The 22,145-nt window shown below is 42.6% G+C and overlaps 1 protein-coding gene across 1 annotated transcript in view; it reads right to left on the bottom strand.

The window, feature by feature from the left end:
- DHX8 (DEAH (Asp-Glu-Ala-His) box polypeptide 8) overlaps positions 1–20,710 on the bottom strand; it is a 39,276-nt gene extending 18,566 nt beyond the window's left edge. The window contains exons 1-13 of the mRNA XM_006832705.1: positions 20,498–20,710; positions 18,356–18,441; positions 13,121–13,193; positions 12,627–12,712; positions 10,665–10,774; positions 9,758–10,111; positions 9,238–9,382; positions 8,943–9,146; positions 8,250–8,337; positions 5,261–5,358; positions 5,022–5,169; positions 2,669–2,850; positions 270–464 (exon numbers count right to left, since the gene is read on the bottom strand). Of these exons, the coding sequence (XP_006832768.1) occupies positions 270–464; positions 2,669–2,850; positions 5,022–5,169; positions 5,261–5,358; positions 8,250–8,337; positions 8,943–9,146; positions 9,238–9,382; positions 9,758–10,111; positions 10,665–10,774; positions 12,627–12,712; positions 13,121–13,193; positions 18,356–18,441; positions 20,498–20,645 (1,917 nt within the window). The 5' untranslated portion in view covers positions 20,646–20,710. The remainder of the gene's footprint in view (positions 1–269; positions 465–2,668; positions 2,851–5,021; positions 5,170–5,260; positions 5,359–8,249; positions 8,338–8,942; positions 9,147–9,237; positions 9,383–9,757; positions 10,112–10,664; positions 10,775–12,626; positions 12,713–13,120; positions 13,194–18,355; positions 18,442–20,497) is intronic.
- Between the last annotated feature and the right edge of the window lie 1,435 nt (positions 20,711–22,145).

Raw genomic sequence — 22,145 nt, 5'->3', positions numbered from 1 at the left:
AGATCTGTCGGGTCAGACCACTGCCCATGAACTGGATACAATTTACAACTAGATGGGCAGTGAGTTCCTCAGAGCAAAGTCTGGCCTGAACTTGTGCCTGAACAGACCAATGATAACAATGACATCATTATTTGCTATTTGTTAAGAACCCTACATCAGGGGATGCAGGAGAAACCTGTGAAGAAGGGCAGTAGTAGTAGTAAATAAAGAGACGTGGCCTTTTATAATTTCCTTCTAGCATTTCTACAGCAGCTTCACTACCGAGTTACCTCTTGGCCTAAGCAACAACCAAACTCCTCCGACACTCTTTTAGCCACCGACATGGCTGCCACTCTTCGGGGCTGGGTACATCCAATCTTGCCCCTGGATGTGTAGCCCGCCTCAGCCAGGTACTGGGTGATCTGTGTTGTCTTCCCAGATCCTGTCTCACCAATAACAATCAGGATCTGATTGTCATGGACAGCCTGAAAACCACAGAATATAAATAGTCATTAAAATCATTACATGTTACTCTGGAGAAAAGTAAATACTGTTCATGGTCTAACACTAAAATGAGGGAAAGGAGACGTAATATTATACATATGGTTAGACTACAACTAGGCTGTAAATTATTTTTAATGATGCATAGAAAAGAATCTTGGAGGGAAAATGCTGGTAATGATTTTCTAGGAGCAATGGGAGTTTAAATAATTTCCCTGCTCTATTTTCTTTAATTGCATATATAACTGAAATGAAAAACTTTACACGTTACTGGTATTCTTTTAACTGACTCATTTATTTTGCAAGGAATATATACTGGTTTTCTTAAATTTATAGAAAAAGTACTGCTAATAGCATAAAGCACCACACAGATATACCTGACAATGTATGTTTTTAAAGTTATTGCATGCACATGATTAAACAATTCAACAATAAATAAAAAAGCCTTCCTTCCCACCACCGCTCTTAAATCTCCAGTACCTCTCCCCTAGAGATAAGCCTATTCTGTATTTCCAGTTTTATGCTGCTGCTAAGCATAACAACAAAGGACTGAAGTCAGCCAATCTGCCGACTAATGCTGTTGGTTTTAAGTGCTGTTGAGTCAGTTCTGATTCATAGTGACCCTGTATAGGGTTTCCAAGGAGCAGCAAAGGAGTTTGAACCACCGACCTTATGGTTCACAGTCAAGTGCTGATCCTACGGCGCCATACCAGGAGTCTACCTACCAACCTGAACCTAGCTAAATAAACCAGAGCCTGCTCACATACTGAAGCACTATAAAGGCACTAAGGAAAACAAGGATGTAGAGCGAGCTCTGAGACAGCATTAAATGGGAAAGCAAAAAGCAGAGTCACGTTTGTAACATGCTACTCTCTATAAACATACGGAGTCCTGGTACGGTGCTGTAGGGTAATGGTAATGTGCTGGACTGCAAAGTCATTTGAACTACACGGTTGGCGGTTCAAGCTCACCAGCCGCTCCTTGGAAACCCTATGCAGGGTCACTATGGGTCAGAACTGAGTCGATGCACTTAACAACAACAATAAACATACAGGAGTCCTGGGGTGGCGCTGGAGGGTAAGGACTCCACCATAAGGTTAGTTTGAACAGCCAAGGTCAGCGGTTCAAACCTACCAGTCACTCCTTAGAAACTCTGTACAGGGTCACTATGAGTCAGAATCAACTTGATGGCACTTAACGACATAAACATATACGTTATGTAAATATATATAAAACATGTGTGCACTTGCTTGTATCTGTACAAGCCTCACTGAGAAGGGTCACTGGAAATGAGTAAAGTTAGCAGCTGTCTTGGGGAAAGTCTCACCACTCCACCACCACGTGATGCCTGACTAGGGTCTCCCAAGCTGCAAATCTTTGTAAGTACAGAAAGCCTCATCTCTCTTCCCTGGAACAGCTGGTAGGTTTGAACAGCTGACCTTGTGGTTAGCAGTCCAGTGCTTATCCTACAGGACCACCAGGATTCCTTGGGGAAGGTTTGTTGTTATTGTTGTTAAGTGCCACTGAGTCAGTTCTGAATCACAGCGACCCTGTAGAGAGTTTCTGATGAGCCGCTGGTAAGTTGAAACCATCGCCCTTATGGTTCAGATCAATCTTGTGGTCCAGTGCTTATCTTAAGGTACCACAACTGGACTCTTGGGGAAGCGTTAGTGGTCTTAAAATCAGGTATCTCTATAATCTGCAAACAAACATTTGAAATATGTGCCTATATGGATGCATTGGTTGAATACCTCCAATCTTTTTTACTGCCCAGAGCTATTGGTCCATCTAAAGCAAAATACCTTGTCCACGTCGATGGACCCCACAGTCCACTACCAGTTCAGATTTACTTTCTCAAAGAAAATTTGTAGAGTAACATATTTTTTTTAAATCTAGAAACTTTTAAGGTTTTTGCTATCCCTTTTGGAAAAGCTCCTTCAAATAAGCACACACCTGTCTAGCTAACTGCAATTTTAAAGTGGCACTTCCTCTTCTAGAGCCCCTACTTCCTAAGTCCTGGTATGGCACTGTAGAATACACACTGGGCTGCTAATCACAAGGGCAGCAGTTCAAACCTATGCCGTTCCTCAAGAACCATTGCTAGGAGCTGGAACTGACTTGAACTGACTGGGCAGCACTTATCAACAGCACCACTTCCAAATCAATACATCAAATCCCGACATCTCACCTGGACCAGCTGCTCCTTCAGTTTGTAGATTGGCAGGCTCTCCCTCTGCTCAATGATTGACATTTGGGTCTTTTTCCCATAAGATGCTTTGTTGCCCCCAAAAGCATGTTTCTTCCACTCAGGAATGTCATTGGGCATCATCCCAATACCCCTCATGTTCGCAGCAATCTGCCTCCCTTCCGCTGGAAAGAAAAGCGGGCAACTTAGTATTTTCCTCACATTACATCAGATGCCACAAAGACAAAAAAAAAACACACCAAAATGGCAGGTGGGCACCACACTGTGTTATTTTGGTTCAGACTGAGCCTTGACCAAAGGGAGTACACTCAGAGGAACAAATGAACGTAAAAAAGGGAATATGGAAGGGGACTAGGGGAAAGAAGGAGGAGAGCGGCCGGAATAAGTGGTGCTCTGCTGCTCCTGCGATGTCTCCTGATTTTAAAAAAGGAAGGTCAGTTGAGGGAAATGGAGACCTGAACATGAGAATGTGTAAACCTTGGGATTCTTTTTTTGTGTTTTTATTCAAATGACATAAAATTCCCATAAGGTAGAATTCACTGTTGTAACCCCTTTGAAGTGTACAATTTGGTGGTGGTTGTTGTTAAGTGCTGTGGAGTCGATTCCGACCCATAGAAACCCTGTATAGTGTTTCCAGAGAGCAGCTGGTGAGCTTGAACTGCCGACCTTGCAGTTCAAACAGCTCTGCAGTGTGGCGCATTAACCCACAGCGCCACACCAGGACTCCGTACAATTCGCTAGGCTTTAGTATATTCCCCACGTTGAACCACCATCATCTAATTTGAGTCGACTTCTATCACTTAAATGTGCAGCTGCGTACCCCACTCTGCCCGGCCCCTGCAAGCACTAGCCTACTTTCTGTCTCTATGTATCTGCCTATTCTGGACATTCCATATCAATGGAATCATCTAGTAAGTAGATTTTTATGTCTGGCTCCTTCATTGAACAAAATGTTTTGAAGGTTAACCCTAGGATTTGTGGCTATTTGTTGCTGCTGTTATATAGGGTATCCGAAGAGTGACTGGTGGGTTTGAACTGCAGACTCTGCAATTAGCAGTCCAGTGTTTACCCTACAGTACCACACTAAGGGAGGAGCAAAAGAACAAACATTTTTAATGGCTCCAAAAAGGATCACTATGAGTTGGAACCGACTCAATGGCACTTAACAATAATACAGGTATGCAAAAATTTTGTAAAATTAATGGCAAAAACAGATTATGTAAGTATGCTTAAATCTACTAACCAAACAAATAAGCTACTCTGCAAGACACTTTGGAAATGAAACTTTATGTCACTCCCCTGATTAGAACTTATCAGCATTTTCCTGCATACTTAGAATTGAGCCCCCAATTCCTTATGCCATCTGCAAAGCTGTGGTCTGCCACTCAAGCCTCATCCTCCATCACTTGGCCCCTCGCTCTCTGTACTCCAGCCCACAGGCCTTCCTTCAGTTCCTCCAACGCATCAGACTTCCTCACCTCATGGCCCAGCACAGCGTTCTCCTTGGCCTGGAACACTCTCCTCGTCACCCTCTCTCTCCGGATTTTGACAAACTAAGTCCTATTCATCCTTCAGGTCTCAACGTCAATGTCTCTTCTAAGTGGCTCATTGCCAAAAACACTATCTATATGAGAGACTTCAGAAGTTCGTGGAAAAATGAAATAAAAAGATAATGGAATTTTAACTGATTGTAATTTAATTATTTATTTATTTAGTCATTTTTGTTGTTAAGTGCCGTCAAATTGGTTCCGACCCATAGCGACCCTGTATAGGGTTTCCGAGGAGCAACTGGGAGCTTGAACCGCCAACTTTGCAGTTCAAACGGCTTTGCAGTCTAGCGCGTTAACCCAGAGTGCTACATCTGATTAATAGCAGTCTCTCCCACTAAATTACATGCCTAAAAACAAGAACCATGCCTGTTTAAGTTAAAACTATATCCCATTTGCCTACCACAAATCAATAAATATTTGCTAATAACTATCCAGTAGCCAAAAGTTACTGTATAATCAAATCATTATGCATGAAAAGGGAAGTTTCAAAGCAGTATTATCTTTACCTTTATTTTCTATATAAAAGCGGTTACTACTTTTATACAGAAAAGTTAGTTATTTAGAAGAGACAGTCAAATAGTCTAACGATTTGTCTAGGGTTCCAAAACATTTTTGGTTTAAATCACATTCGAAAAGAAGAACAAAAAAAAAAATGCTTTAGCTAAAGGGGGGGAATCACCACACCGAAGTTGAGGTTAAACCTGCAGTACAGAGCCCCTCATTCCCTGTGAACCTGAAGACACAGATATTTCTTTCAAGTTCACATCCCACTCCCAGGCTCCTACCATCAGGCAGAGGATCGACCCAGTGTTTGTTGAGTCCCATTGGAATCGAATCCATCTCAGCTTCCCGCTGGGCTTGCTTGAGCTCCCGCCTTTCCTTAGCCAAGGCGCTCTGCATCATGGCTGCTTGGGAGAGGGAGCCGTCAGGGTTCTAGGGCAACAGGGGAGAAGGCCAACAGCAGAGTGAGATCGGAACCTGCAAGTCTACTGACATTTCAGGTTAGAGTCCCTGCGTTTCTCACCTTCACGATTTTAATGGGGCTCATGTCCATGCTCTGCTTGGTGTGTCCTCTCAGGAAAGGAGGCTCTTCCTCAACCAATTCAATCTCAAGGTCCTCATCTAAAAGGTCCCCCCAAAGAAGAATTAGTAAAGACAAAAGAAAAAAACAACCAATTATTTTCACTAAAACAATTACTGTCCATGGGCACCAAGGTATCTCCAAGATCAAAATGACAGCAATACAAGTGAAACTCTGACACTGATGACTGTCCCCACCAGTTTTTGAAACACCTGTATTCCAGCCCTAGAAGTGATCAGAGCTACTTTCAAAGGAAGTTAAGCCAGTAGAAAACAGTTACGACGTTCTAAATGTACCAAAGCATCTGTCATCCAACTTCACTAATAGTTCTTACCCACAATGTTGTTGTTGTTGTTGTTGTTAGATGCCATCCAGTCAGTAGTGACTCATTGCGACCTTATGCACAACAGAACAAAACACTGCCCGCTCCTGGGCCAACCTCACTACTGTTGCCACTCTTGAGTCCATCAATGCTGCCACTGGCCAATCCATCTCGTTGGGGGTCTTCCTCTTTTTCTCTGACCCTCCACCTTACCAAACATGATATCCTTCTCAAGCGACTGGTCCCGCCTGACAATATGTCCAAAGTATGAGAGACAAAGTCTGGCCACCCTGGCCTCCAAGGAGCACTCTGGCTGCACTGCTTCCAACACAGATCTGTTGGTTCTTTTGACAACCCATGGCACTTTCAATATTCTCCTCCAACACCACAACTCAAATGCGTTAATACTTCTATAGTCTTCCTTATTTACTATCCAGCTTTCGCATGCATATGAATATTTAGTCACTGAAAACCTTATGAATAACCCAGAATAGAGTGGCCAAAAAAATAAAGTTGGATAATATCAAGTGTTGACAAGGACACAGAGCAACAAGAACTTGTGTGCACTTCTGGTAGGTGTATAAATTGGTACGTAAACAATTTGGAACTGCTTGGGAAAGTTGAACACACATTTCCTACTACACATTCTCCCATGTAGTTAGGAGAAAGAAAAAGTCTTATATGTAAGCACTAAGATAAGAATTTCACGAAAGCATTATCTGTGAATAAAAAAACAAAAACAACAATCCATATATCTATCAAAAGTAAAATGGATCAGTTATGGCCTGTTTAAATACGGAAACACCCTATAGGAGTGAAAACGAATGAAACACAGCTGTAAAAATCAGCACAGATAATTAACAAAAGCATGATGAGTCCCAAAAAAGGCAAAAGAATACACATAGGATGATTTCATTTATATGAAGTTCAAAAAGAAATCAACTCAACAGTCAAAACTCCCCAGAAAAGCAAGGCAATGATTACCACAGAAGTTATCCAGAGGAAGAGGGAGGAAAATCTAACCAGGGGCCCACAGAGTGGCTAACAAGGTGCTGGTAAAGTTCTGCCTCCTAAGTTGGTAATGGGTACATAAGTGTTCGCTTATTATTGCTACATAAATAATGTGTGCTCTGTTACATGACCTCACGATTTAAATAATCATTTAAGAGACTAAGTTTAAAGTTATTTTTCAGGGAAACTCGGAAGTAATCTACATGGATTAACGGTTTTCAAATTTATTCCCAAACATCCCAGCTAACTGACCTAATAAAATATTTAGTGCCTCTGTTCTACCTCCTAGTTCCTTGTGTAGTGCCTGGGGTTTTAGAGCTTCAAGTAGCCATCCAAGGCACAGCAATTGGTCTATTTACCTGGATCAACAGAAGGTAGAGGATATGGAAGGTATAGGTAACTGCCTCCATGAACAAATGCCTCCTCCTTTGCCATGTGGAACTGGATGGTACCCAGCTACCATTACTGAACATTCTGATAAGTCTACACAAGAATCTTGATGAGAAGTGGGGGAAAGCAGAACAGAATTTCAAATTCTCATGGACTCTAGACTTTTTAAAGAACTATCCATACGGACTTAAAAATACATCAGCAACTCAAGAAACAGGGAAATTTACAGAGAGCAGTGAATTTATGTGAACGTGGGAGGCACAACTCGGAAAGGAGAATGAGAACGCATGCACAACTTGAAGACTGTAATTAATGTCACCAAATTGTTGTTGTTAGGTGCCATCGAGTCGGTGCCGACTCATAGCGACCCTATGCACAGCAGAACAAAACGCTGTCCGGTCTTGGGCCAATCTCACTACTGTTGCCACACTTGAAGCCACTGATGCTGCCACTAGCCCAATCCATCTCGCTGGGGGTCTTCCTCTTTTTCTCTGACCCTCCACCTTACCAAACATGATATCCTTCTCTAGTGACTGGTCCCTCCGGACAGTATGTCCGAAGTATGACAGAAGAAGTTTGGCCATCTTGGCCTCCAAGGAGCACTCTGGCTGCACTTCTTCCAACAAGGATCTGTTAGTTCTATGGGCAGCCCATGACACTTTCAATATTCTCCTCCAACACCATAACTCAAAAGCATCAGTTCTTCTATGGTCTTCCTTATTTACTGTCCAATTTTCACATGCATATGAGGTTACTGAAAATACCACAGCTTGGGTCAGGTGTACCTTAGTCCTCAAGCTGACGTCTTTGCTTTTCAACACTTTACAAGGTTTTGTGCAGCAGATTTGCCTAATGCAGTATATGTCACCAAATCACACGTGCAGAAACGGATGAACCAATATATGTTTTGCTGTGCAAACTCTCAACAAATTTAAGAAAAATTTACTTCCCAAAGTACAACTATAATGTTTTATGTTCTTAAAACTTCTTATAAGCAATAAGTATAACAAGATTCCTGTAATACATAAATACTTGTGGGGAAATACACTTTTTGCTTCCATCAAGGAGGGACCCTTTCTCTTTTGAGAAAGACTGTGAGCACAAATGACTACTAAGCACTGGGTTAAACTATCGACACTTAGTCCAATGGCTCACCTGGTCAATTACCCTCCAGATCCATGATCCCATTCAATTTAAGTGGCAAGTTACCTTCTTCATCATCCACTTTAGGAAGGATGCCGGTCTCTTCATCGAAGTCTGGAAACTCTTCTTTAGAAAGGACATTGGCTGCAATCATCTAGACAAAACAATAAGTCCAGAAGGCAGCATTTGTAACCCGGAGTCCTGGTGTGGGGCTGGAGAATAAGCACTAAACTGCTTGCCACAAGGTTGGTGATTCAAGCTCACCAATTACTCCTCAAAAGCCCTACGCAGGGTTGCTATGAGTTAGAAACGGCACTCACCACCCCTAAGATTCAAGTGCTTCTTTTGTAGGAGAGTAAATACATGAGCTTCAGGTAGGAAACCAAGGGGTTTTCTTCTCTGACCCAGGAGGCAGGGCCTCAAATATCACATATGCCATTCCTGCAGGCACTATACCGTGGTGCTGACAAGCCCGGGTTCAAAGTCTCACCCCCCTGAAGCTATCTGCATTTTCCCTTGTTTCCACAGCATTCTGCACATTTCTTATTATGTAACCCAGCCTCATCTGTAAAATGAGTTAACCCCTACATTCATTTTACAGATGAGGACACTAAGTAAGCATAAAGAGGCTCAAGCTCACATAGCTAGTAAGCAGTCAGCAGTCACTTCAGGTCAGCACACTCCAGGGCCCATACTCTTAGTCACCACGCTGTGCAGTAGGCACAATGACTGCAGGAACATAAATGTTAAGACTCCAACCTGTTTGATCTCCCACTTCTCTGGGTCAGAGATACGAGTGAGGCGCTTGCGCTCCAGCGAGTCATCCTCTACTTCAGGGGCACTGACAAGGGAGAGGTGAGTGGGTCTGTCAGGATTCCGCATGGAGATCTCCTCATTGGTCTCCCCAACAAGATTCCGTCGTCGATTTGGGTTGAGGTCTTCTCCAGTCTCTTGATCCACATCCTAAGGCACAAAGATAAGGGAGCTAGTTCACCTGCTAGTCTCAGGTTTCCTTGGCCTTCGGATGTGGAAACAGACTGGTGATCTCACCTACCTTCATGCTCAGGCTGGTCTTGGTCCCAGTGAAAGACAGCACCTTGACCTTGACCCTCTGGCCTTTGCTCACCACATCAGCCACATTGGCCACACGGCCTTCCCGCCGAAGCTCAGAGATGTGCACGAGTCCTTCCCACCGCTTCCTGAGGAAAAAGTCGGATGGTAATCTGGAGCATGCCTCAAAATGCTGCTTCCCAACCCGTTTCCACTCTCACAGGAACTGAACAAGAGGAAGTGGTGTTAAACTGAAGAGTAAAGTACCAAAAAGGGGTCAAACACTAAAGCTGCAGTAAGCACCCTTCCGAAGGAAAGAAATTGGCAAGACAAAGTATCATGTCTTAACTGGCAAATGTCCTAAAAAGCAGAGGAAAAAACAAATGTGAATTGATTCACATTTCAAAGAAAAAGTCAAATTCAAAGTCTATATGGCTGATTTAATTAAGGGAGCTTTTCATCAAAGTCAACAATTAGAATGACAGTAACCTCTTAGAAGGTGCACATGGCGAGCACGTCCTTACCTTAGTCCCTCCAGCTGCACAAAGCACCCGAACTGCATGATGCTGGTCACTTTGCCATTGTAAATGTCCCCGATGGCAGGCTCCTCAGGGGGAGGCCGGTCCACATGCTTATCCCGCCATCTGTCGAGAGTCCTCTCCCCATACTTGTCCCGGTCCTTGCGGTCTTTGAGGGGACTCTGACTTCTACTCCTAGACCGATACCTAGACTTCCCTTTATTCCTCTCCTGGGTCCGGGGATGTGATCGAGAACGGGACCGGTGTCGCCGTTTATGGTCTCTATCTCGGTCTCGAACTCGTTCCCTGTCTCTTTCTCGCTCTCGGCTTCGACTCCGCTTCTTCTTTTTTGTCCTGTCCCTGACAAATAAACAAGCACCTGTTTAGAACAGAAACCAGTCCCATTTCACCTTTGCATCTCCAAGCAGCCAGCCATATGCTAGGTGCTAGATGAGAACTGATTAGGGCGCCAGGAAGCAGACGCTGAAGAGACCCGGATTTTCCTCCAGAGCCAACAGAGAGAAAGCCTTCCCCAAAGCCCACACTCGGAATTTGCACTTCGGGCCTCCTAACTGTGAGAAAATACATTTCTCTTTGTTAAAGCCATCTGCCACAGTAGTAATACAGACAGCGCTAAATTAACCTACAGTTTAGGAACCATGATATCCGTACCGGTCAATACAGGGTGTGGCTACAAATACACACATTCAGTCCCTTTCTGAAGGTTTCTAACTTCTGAGCATCTCAGCATTTGTTGCATACACTCTCCTGGCAGGGAACAATAAAATCAGATCCAAGAATATAGTGCACAACCAGTCCAGATTCTCCACACACCGAAAATTTTGCTTGGCTGGTCCAAAACTTCAACAATCATCCTTGATACCCTAAATTTCCAAAGAACCCCAGGACACACCGGTGCTCCGCGTCTCTCTGCTTCTCCTGGCCCGCTGCACTGGGCATTAAGGCTTCCAGCTCTTTCAGGACACCCACAGCGACTTTCACATCATCCTCGTCCAACATGGTCTACGGGACAGGCCAGCAAAATTAGAAGAAGAGGGGAAAAAACGGCACTTAGGTATCCGTACTTCAGGTATGTCTACCAACTGAGCAATGCTGCTAACACAGATCACACGTGACGGAAGCAGACACAACTCAAAATAGATGCAGGAGGAAGCAGCAAAGGCTCCTTTTTTAAAAACTTGTGTCCCAAATATAAAATCAGACTGACAAGTCTTGTCACTCTTGTATTATTCTGGGAATTTCTGTGGCACTGGAATGGAACCCATCAGCAGTAAGAGTCTGGTGACAGGTTACGAACAGTGCAGACGAGCAAAGGCTCTTGAAAGTCACTTCAACACTCAACAAAGCCCTTTACCCTTAACACAACCCTATGGGAGGCAATCTGATGTGTGGCACTGTACGATAAGTACTCAATTGCAATATGGGTTTGAAGCACAAGGGCAGTAGTTCAAATCCACCAGCCGCTCCTCAAAAACCCTATACAGGGTCACTGAGTCAGAACTGGCTCAATGGTACTTAACAACAACTGTGAAAGCAGGAATACTGGGCGTATCACTGTAGGATAAGCACTGGACTGTTAATCACAGGTTTGTACTTCAAACCCACCAGCCACTCCTTGGGAACCTTAACAGGGTCCCTGAGTCAGAAAACTGACTTGACGGCACTTAATAAACTATGAAAGCAAGCCCTGGTGGTGCAGTAGGTTAAACGCTGGGGTGCTGGCTGAAAGGTGAGTGGTTCAAACCCACCAGCCACTCTGTGGGAGAAAGAGGCTCGGAAACCCCGGGGAACAGTTCTACTGTGTCCATATGGTCACTGAGTTGGAATCAACTCAATGGCAGGTTTTTGGTACCACAGAATCATGCAAGTGATGACTACGAAAATAATATAGATTTAAACATTTTTTTAAAAAGCAACCCTCCCTCTTCCTTCCCATCTCTTTACTCTGCTCGTTCCCACAGTCCTTACTGAGACAGGCAGTGTTGCCTACCTCTTTCCCACTAGACGATTTACATGTCTATTTCCCACCTCCACCCCCAACACTGCAATCTCCAAGAGGGCAGGGACTGTGGTCTGTTTTGTGCACTGTTACGTCCCTGGTACTTAGAACAGTGCTGGCAAAGAGTATGTAATTAAAAAACATATCTGCTCAAACAAAACAAAAACACTCCAAAAATTAGACCTCCTAACAGGATCAAAGGAGTCCTGGTGGCACAACGGTTAAGCACTCAGATGCTAAATGAAAGGCTGGTGGGTCAAACCAGTCAGCAGCTTTGAGGGAGAAAGACGTGGCAGTCTGCTTCCATAAAGGTTTTGTTGTTGTTAAGTGCTGTCGAGTCAGTTCTGACAAACAGCAATATTGTATAGGGTTTTCAAGGAGCAACTGATGAGTTTGAACCATTGACCTTACAATTCAAACTGACTTTGCGGGACAAGGGCTTATCCAACAGCACCACACCAGACTCCCAGACTTGGACACCCCCTGTCTTGGACAGTTCTACTCTGTCCTTCAGGCTTGCGATGAATGGGAATTAACTCGAAAGCAGTGGGTTTGGTTTGGAACATGTAATGAAGCAAGAACCCTAAAAATCATCTGTTCAAAACTTTGTTATCTCTTACCTATTTCATGTCCCTAGTCATTGTTTGCCACAATTCCTAGTCACATTTCCCTTGAGTATCATTCCCTGAATCCTTTAACAATATTCTATACGTAACAGATGCTCAAGGAATAAATTGTAAACCAAAGGCTTTCACTTTGACTATATAACACAAAGACAAATTTAAGTCAATAAAATAAGTAATGAGACACAGAAAAGCATGAAGTCATAGACATTCCTAAAACAGCTATCAATACCCGAATGGAAGGGTTGTCTGGTTGGCAAAGGACTGGGAAGAGCTCCTTCAGCTTTTCTTTTTCAGTTTTCGGTTGAAAAACTGGATCTTGTTTCATGAAAGAGCATAAAGGAGTAAAAAAAATAATAATAATACATTAATGTTCTTAATACTGTAGTTAAAACAAAACTTCAACAGCAGATCTGTATCCAACAAAAAAAGAACATGCCATCTTGCTACACATTACTATCATGCACATTACTATACACATAACTTATCAGAAAGCATTGATCACGGGGCCCACAACAGGCAGAGGAGCTGGGCATATGCCACGGAAGAGACGCACAGCAACACTCATTTAGTTAGGATTTACAATTTTAATTTTGTCTCTGTTTATTTGAAACAATTCACTAGAATAATTACTCAGCAACTTCTGGGAGAAAAGCAAATGCAATTTATTGGCTGCTCCCAAACTAAACCATGCTAGAGGCTATGCTCAGCAAGAGCTCTACTCACCTTTGCTAGTAGAAGGCTTTGCTGGAGGCCGCATGGTTTGTATGAGACGCAGCAAATTACTAATAAGAGAATCCTTTAAAAAGAAACAGAACAACAACAAAAAAGAAACAGAACAAAAATTATCAGTCACTTGATCAATGCTTAATATGAGGGGGCTTAAAAAACTAAGGGAGGAGCAGTGTGAGGAAGAGGTGAGCAAAGCCCACGCATAGCCACATCCCTGCGTCCAGCCCCTGCACCCTACCGCCGAAGCCACCATGCCCAAGAGAAAGGCTGAAGGGAATGCTATGGGAGATAAAGCCAAGGTGAAACATGAACCTCAGATCCTCCAAAGCCAGAGCCTAAGCCTAAAAGGGCCCCTGCAAAGGGAGAGAAGGTACCTAGAGGGACAAAGGGGAACGCTGACGCTGGCAAGGATGGAATAACCCTGCAGGAAATGGAGATGCCAAAACAGACCAGGTACAGAAGGCTGACGGTGCTGGGGATGCCAAGGAAAGTGTGTGCAGTTTTGTTAACTGTGGACTTCTGGTGACTATACAGTTTGAAATACGATTTTTTTAGCAAGTTTTATAAAAATGCAGAATTTTGTTTTACTTTTTTAAAGCTATGTTGTTAGCACACAAAACACTTCACTGTTTTTGGGGAAAGGGACAAATGTCACTAATACAGTGTCTCCAAAGCTGAACTGATGTGGAAGCCAACACCTTTCCCATCTAGTTTTGAGAGACTCCCTCTTGGTTCTCAGAAGGAGGGATTCCCTGACATTAACACACATTAGCCACCTTGGCACAAATGCCACGTGGTGTGGAAAAAGCACAACTTGTTTTTACATCTTCAGATCCTCTTCGCCCTCTCTGCCTTCAGCATAGACTTGACTCCCGTAAATACCCTCAGAAAACTGGTATTCATGTGTCAGGCAATCTGGACATCTCAGGGGCACCCTTCAAAAGAACAGTGGTTCCTTTGTTTAGATTGTGGGTCTTCAAATTGGTCATTCTGCCATTTTCATTTCATTTTCTGAAAGTCAGGGTCGGCTCGTGAAAAGTTGTGAAACAATATACTAAATGTGAAATGTCAACCCTTACTCTAAAACTGTCTCTGTTCAGGGCATCAGCTGAAGGCTTAATTGGATTTTATAGTGACTTTCTGATTTTGGTAGTCCATCAAAGAAGGGAGTTTGAAAGTTGTTCTATACTGTTAGCAACTGTCTGCCCATGTCCTGCCTGAATACCATGACTGTTTAGGAAAAGTATCTTTAATAAAGCTGGATACAGTTTGGCTTGGGGGGAAAAAAAAAGTTTATGGAAAAACTCCATTATCTTTCAATTCCATTTTCCCACAAATACTTTCTGAAGCCCTCTCATACACATGTTGTTGTTGTCGTCAAGTGCCATTGAGTCAGTTCCGACTCATAGCGACCCTGTCTAGAGTTTCACACACTAGCTGGAACAAATAAAGCACAGATTGTCCACCTGATATGTGCAGAGACAGGTGGACACAGACAGTGCAGAGCCTTCAGAGAAAGCTGGCATTTAGTGCTCTTGGGGGAAAAGTTCCTTAGATTCCTTAAACCATTTTATGTGATTTAGTATTACCTCCAAAACCCACACTTCTGTTTCTGACTTCCTCTATTCACAGTATACAAATGTGCACACCCACAAAGATTTAAGGATGGAAAGCCTGCCTCATTTTTCTCAAAAGATATCACAAGAAATCCAGTATAGCTCCACTGCTTACAAAAAACCAAACCTGCTAACGCGGAGTCTGGCTTGCCTAGCAATCCGTTGTTGTTGTTGTCAGGTGCCATGGAGTCAATTCCAACACATAGCAACCCTGTGCACAACAGAATAAAACACAGGTGCCAGCCTCACAATTGGTATAGTTGAGTCCATCGTTGCTGCCACTGTGTTAACCCATCTCATTGAGCGTCTTCCTGGTTTTCACTGACCCTGAGCTTTACTGGTCCTTCCTGACAATGTATGAAAGTACACGACACATCTCAACATCCTCACTTCAGCTGTAATCTTTCAAAACAAATGTATGTGTTCTTCTGACAGTCCATGGTACTTTCACTATTCATTATTCATTCAATGTACAACTTGAACATGAATATGAGGTGATGAAAATATCAAGGCTTGGTTAATGTTTTGTGTCAACTTGGCTAGGTTATGGTTCTTAAAAACTATGGCTTGGGTCAGGTGCACCTTATTCCTCAAACTGACATCTTTGCTCTTTAACACTTTCAAAAGATCTTCTGCAGATGATGTGCTTAATGCAATATATTGTTTGATTTCTTGACTGCTGCTTCCTTGAGTGCTGATTGCGGATCTAAGAAAAATGAAGTCTTTGACAACTTCAATCTTTTCTCCATTTAGGATTTTTCCTTTCTTTACATTGAGATGTAATCCATAGTGAAGACCAGTCTTTGATCTTCATCAGTCCTCTTTGCTTTCAGCAAGCAAGATTATGTCATATGCATATGGCAGGTTGCTAATGAGTCTTCTTCCAATCCTGATGTCATATCCCTCTTCATATAATCAATCTTCTAGAATTATCTGCTCACCATACAGACTGAAAAAGTATTGTAAAATACAACCCTGGCACACACCTTTCCTGATTTTAAACCATTCAGTGTCCCCTTGTTCTGTTCACACGACTGCAACTTGGTCTACGTACAGGTTCCTCATGATCACAATTAAGTGATCTCACTGCTATCCACAGCTTGTCACTATCCACACAGTCAAAAGCCATTGCATAATCAATACAGCACATTGATTATATATTATTGTTTAACAAATAAACAGCTTTCTGGTAGTCTCTGCTTTCAGCTAAGATCCATCTGATGTACCCCATTGTTCAAGAAACTGCCTATGGTCTATGTACAAATTTTCTGTGAGCATAACTAAGTGTTCTGAAATTCCCATTCCTCGCAATGCTAGCCATAGTTAGTTATGATCCAGTCACATGCCTTTGTATAGCCAATAAAGCACAGTTAAACATCTTACTAGTATTCTCTGCTTTCAGCCACGATTCATCTGATATCCGCAATGAGATCCCTCATTCCACATCCTCTTCTGAATCCAGCTGGATTTTTGGCAGTTCCATCAATGTACTGCTATAATTTCTTTGGAAGGAGCACAAATATGAATGTCTTCTAATTTATCAGGTAGCTATCTTCCAAATTTCTTGGAACAGATGAGTAAGTGCCTCCAGAGATGCCATCAGTTTGTTGAAACATTTCAGTTGTATTCTGTCAATACCTGGAGTCTTGCTTCTCGGCAGTATGTTCAACGCAGCTTGAACTTCCTTTCATCGGTTCTTGATCAGATGCTACATCCTGAAATTGTTGGACATTGACCAATTCTTTTGGTACAGTGACTCTGCAACCCATTCATCTTCTTTTGATGCTTCCTGCACCATTGTATTTTGCCCATGGAATCCTTCAATATTGCATTTGAAGTTTTTCTTCAGTTCTTTGTTTTAAAAAACATACTAAACATGGTCTTTCTTTTGGTTTTCTAACCCCAAGTCTCTGCACATTTCATTACCATGCTTGACTTTGTCTTCTTGAGTGGTTCAGCTCTTATACTTCAGCATTTCTTTTAATCAATTTAGTTTCTCTATGTTCAAGAGCCAAGTTTCATAGCCTCTTCTAACAAACGTTTTGGCCTTTTCTTTCTTTCCTGTCTTTTTAACAACCTTCTGCTTTCTTTATGCATGATGTTCTTGCTGTCATCCCACAACTCTTCTGGTCACTAATATTCAATGTATCAAATTTATTCTTGAGATGGGTCTCTCAATTCATGTGGGTATTATTTTGGATCTTGTGAATATTTTCATTTTCTTAGCTTCAACCTGAACTTGCATATGAGCAACTGATGGTCTACTCCACATTTGGCCCTGGCCTTGTTTTGGCTGATGATATTGAGGTATAGTCTTGTTCATATCACTGAAAAATGGTATTTGCAATGAATAACTCACTGGTCTTGCAAAATTCTATCATGTAATTTCCAGCATCATTTCAATCATCAAGGCCGTATTTTCCAATTATCAATCGTTCTTCTGTTTTCAACTTTCACATTCCAATCACTAGTAATTATGAGTGTATTCAGACTGCATGCCTGATCAATTTCAGACTGAAGAAATTGGTAGAAATCTTAATTTCATCATCACTGGCTTTAGTGGTCGGTGCGTAAATTTGAATAATAGTGGTATTAACTGGTTTTCCTTGTAAACATATGGATATTATCCTATCACAGACAACACTGTACTTCAAGATAGATCTTGAAATGCTCTTTTTGATGATTGCAATGCCATTTCTCTTCAGTTTGTCATTCCCAACATAGTCAACCGGCACTATTCAATTCAAAATGGCAAGATCACTCCATTTCTGCTCATTATACCTAATATTTGAGTCTTTATACATTCCATTTCATTTTTAATGACTTCCAGTTTTTGTTGATTCATACTCTGTACATTCCATATTCCAGTTAATGGGTGCTTGGAGCAATTTCTTCTTATTTTGAATTGTGCGCCACTTTGCTCCACCCATGTCATTAAGATCAACTCTACTTTTGAGGAGGCAACTCTTCAACAGTCATATTTTGAGTGGATTCCAAACTGAGGGGCTCATCTTCTAGCACTGTACCAGAAAATGTTCCACTATTCATAAAGTTTTCAATGGCTAACCTTTCAAAAGTGGCTTGCCTCTCCTTATTTCAAGTCTGTCTTAGTCTGGAAGTTGCACTGAAACCTGTCCACCATGTGCGCCCTTACAGGTACTGGAAATACCAGTGCACAGCTTCCAGCATCACAGCAACACACAAACCAACCACCACAATATGAAAAACTGACAGCCGAGTGGTAGAGTAAACCTATCACACAGAGTAGACCTGCCCCACAGGGCTCCCAAGACTATAGTGTGAACGGAAGCAGACCGCCACATGACTGTAGTGTGAACGGAAGCAGACCGCCACATGACTGTAGTGTGAATGGAAGCTGACTGCCACATCTTTCCCCTCAGAGCAGCTGGTGGATTCGAACACCAACCTTTCACAGTTACTAACTGAGTGTTTTAACCACTTTGCTGCCAGTGCTTAGTAGCAGGTACACATTACACAATTAAGAGCTTATTTAAATGCTATGTACCGATTCTTATCTCCTTCCTATATCAAACCCTATTTTTAAGTTTAATAGTGGTAATGAAACAACACAGACTTCCCCATACATACATACCGTGAATTCGGCACCATTTTTAATGAGAGAAACCTTAAATGTATCAAAGGTAGTATTTTTCTCAGCAAGACTGATGACAAATTCAGCTGCAAACAAGAAAAACACACAAATTAAACCCAGAAAGAAATGGCATTTGGGCAAGAAATTCTATTCAAGTAGTCAAAAAGAATTAAGTTTCCATCTACTATTAAGTTTTTTACAAATGAGAAGATACTACTTCAAAATGACTCACCGGGCCTTTGCGTGCATTTAAACAAGGAAAGCCCTGCTGTTTGCAACAGGTCATTGTCTCCGTTTTTCACAAAACCACTAGCTAGGCACACTTTCATATAGACCCTAGATGTGACAATGTTTAAAACTCTGAGCACGTGCATATGCCAAATAAAATCCCTTTTCTTCACTACCCTAACTTTGTGGTCATTTTACCCCAGGACACCAGTTCTGCAAATTTCAAACATTAGCATTATTTATTAAGAACTCTCGGGAGAAAAGTACATTTTATCATGGGACAAGACAATCCTCAAACTGAATTCCGCAACCATTTTTTTCCCCTTAATTTTACTATTTCATATGGATGTTAAACCTACCAAAAACAACAACAACATAAGCATACCTGAAAGATCAGTCTGATGAGTCCTACCATACCACTCCTGTTCTGGAATCTGTCTTTGAATGTGCATTTCCACCCCAAATATACTCAATCAGAATCTACACTGGTAACAAGATCCCCATGTGATTTTCATGTGTAGATAAAAATCATCTGGGGATCTTGTTAAAATGACCGAGAAAGGACTTATTAGTCAGAAACAAAAGGATTAGATTATCACCTGGTTATCATCTAGAAAAAGGAGCTCTGGTAGCGTAGTAGTTATGAATCAGGCTGTGAACCTTAAGGTCAGCAGTTCGAAACTACCAGCGCTCCACGGGAGAAAGATGAGGCGTTCTGCTCCCGTAAAGATTTACAGCCTCGGAAACCCTGTACAGGGTCGCTATGGGTCGGAACTGACGCGACAGCACTTAACAACAACAACATAATCTAGAAAAGAGGCGACTGCAGAATCATACAGAATTCATACTTGGACTAAGAGGCAAAAGAAAAATGAACCAAAACATACTGGCTACAGGGCATCTTCCTAAGCACCTACCACAAGGCAACCCTTTGAAAAAGACATCATCTCCATTTTAAAGTTTCAGAGAAATGAACAATCTTGCCTAAGGTCACACATCTAAGCCCTCCAACCCCTCTTTCCAAAGTCTCCTTCCATTCCATCGCTCTGATGACTTCATCTTCATTTAGAAAACACAACAGTCAGATGCAACTTCTTCCCTCTTCTTAGCATCAATTTCTAAGCCTTTACATCTGTAACCATGGGCATCTATTCTCCCATCTGTTACAATGGATGAAGCATCCCTGTATCTTTCAAAGATCAACCCTCCACTCATGTCCTAGATGGCATTCATCCTCTCTCATCGTCTTAAGGATTCTCCTTGTCCTATGCACTTGCTCTAGGACCCTAGTAGTCTTCTCTGATTTCTCATTTTTGGTTTCCCAGAAGTACAGTTTGCCCCCAAACTGACTGATGTTTGGGAAGAAGAATAGCATGAACAGTCAGGAGCACAACTCAAAGTGTCTACAAGACACTGACTTCAAAAAAATCTGAGTTCCAAACCAGGGCATGTGATCCTGAGGGGGATTACTTAAAATCCTCAGAGCTTTGTTTTCTCAATCTAGACACAGAAATAGGTAATAATGCTACCTCCCAGTGTGGTAACGATCAAGTACGACATTGTAAACAAAACGTTGAGGATCATATCTGACACACAGTGAGCACCCAATAAATGTCAGTAGTTATCATCAACATCATCGTGGATGGTACTGCTGCTGCTGCTTTGTTTATTTGGGGCTGGGGGAGAAGAGGAAGCAACGATGGCAGCCCTGAGTTTCAGTAGAAGCTCTGCGAAATGGTTTCTTAACAGCTACACCTGGCAGGTTCTCAAGCAAAGACCACGGGCGCACGTTCCTTGGGCCCAAATCTCTGTGAGATTCACAGACACGCACACACACCCGGCCCGTCAACCTCTTTTCTCCTTCCGTTTCTCTCTGCCCCCGGCACAGAGGCCTAAGAACCTCCCCGGACTCACCCAGATCCTTGTCGTTGATACCCAAGTGATTGTCCAGTTCGGTGCAAACTTTCGACACCAAAGACAAATACTCGAGTTTGGCGAGTTCTTCCGCGGGGCCTGACTCTGCCCCGGTTAGGGCTCCCGCCAGAGCCACGGCTACCGCCATAGCTATAGCATCCGAAGACCTCCACACTGACGGCCTTCGGAGTTACTCCAATCCGGCCTCAGCTTCCGCTTCCGGATCACTGCACACCGCTTCTGTTTACAGTAAATTGAAGATTCGAGGAACTTGTGCCGATGCAGCCGGATGGATCATAGAGATCATACCGGAAGTATGTAAGGAAGGGCCGACAGGAGTGGGTTGCTCTGCACGCTGGCGGACGTCCTCTATAGGTAAGCGAGCTTCTTCGCCCACCGTCAGGCCTGGAAACCTTTACTCCTCCCAACTCATTACCGTCTTCCGTCAGCAGAGGGCAAAAGTAACCTGTGCATTAGGTGCCGGGAAGAAACCTGGAGTTGGCCAAGTCTAGCAAAAGACAGAACACAAAATTCTGAAAAAAACAAACTCATTTTACAGAGAATCTGCATCCTTGCTGAACCTCACTCCTTCGGGCTTATGCTGTAGGATCTCAAGCGACTTTATAACAAATCGGAAGATGATAGATTTTAGTTATAGTATCAACTCCTCTGCTCATTTTCAGGGTGAGGGAACTAGTACTTCCTCTATCTAATGGGTGGCTTTGGACAGATTCATCTTTGGGACTTTTAGTTTTCTCATTGTCTCGTCTGTAAAATGGGATCATGTTCTCTAACTGGATGTGGGTGAAGACTGAATAACTATACAACAAACCTGATGCATAGGCAAAAAACAAACGACAAAAGCTATTCTAGTCCAAGGCCTGGACAATGGTCACAATAAAGCTTGTCTCTCAAACAAATCCCAAATCCCGTCAGTCTCCCCCCAGAGGATTACCTGTCTCCTCCCTTGTGAAAACTACTTCTTAATCCCAATTTTCCTATGCAAATACTCTCAGTCATATGCATGTGAAAATTGGACAATGAATAAGGAAGGCAATAGAAGAATCTATGCTTTTGAATTTTGGTGTTCAAGAAGAATATTAGGAGTACTAAAAGAACAAACAAATCTGTCTTGGAAGAAGTTCCTTGGAAGCAAGGATGGCAAGACTTTGTCTCTTGTACTCTATACTTGTCAGGAGAGATCAGTAAAGTGGAGGGTCCCCCCAAAATGGATGGACACAGTGGTAGCAACAATGGGCTCAATCCCTTTACAACAGTTATGAGGATGGTGCCGCACCAGGCTGTGTTTCATTCTGTTGTGCATAGGTTCGCTATGAGTCAGTACCAAGTTGATGGCACCTAACAACAACAACAACAGGAATCAGTACTGTATCCTCTGAGCTCTTCCCACTCCTTCCATCTCCTTCTTTCCCCCAAGAATGGAATGGGAAGTCCTATACTTTATTGAACATGCTCAATTTGCCTACTTAAGATTTAGAGTTAGGGTTTTAGGATTTAGTCCTCTTGACTTCCTTTGTGTCTCTCTTTGATACACTACTTTCCTCAAGTAGATTCTTGGAAGGGAGAACAGACATGGAGTTTGTTTGGTGTTATAATCTCTGTGGGAAGAGGGGCCCTAGAATCATAC

The sequence above is a fragment of the Chrysochloris asiatica genome, unplaced genomic scaffold, assembly GCF_000296735.1.
Source record: "Chrysochloris asiatica unplaced genomic scaffold, ChrAsi1.0 scaffold00007, whole genome shotgun sequence".
Classification (NCBI taxonomy): domain Eukaryota; kingdom Metazoa; phylum Chordata; class Mammalia; order Afrosoricida; family Chrysochloridae; genus Chrysochloris; species Chrysochloris asiatica.
This window is presented reverse-complemented; position numbering and strand designations above follow the sequence as displayed.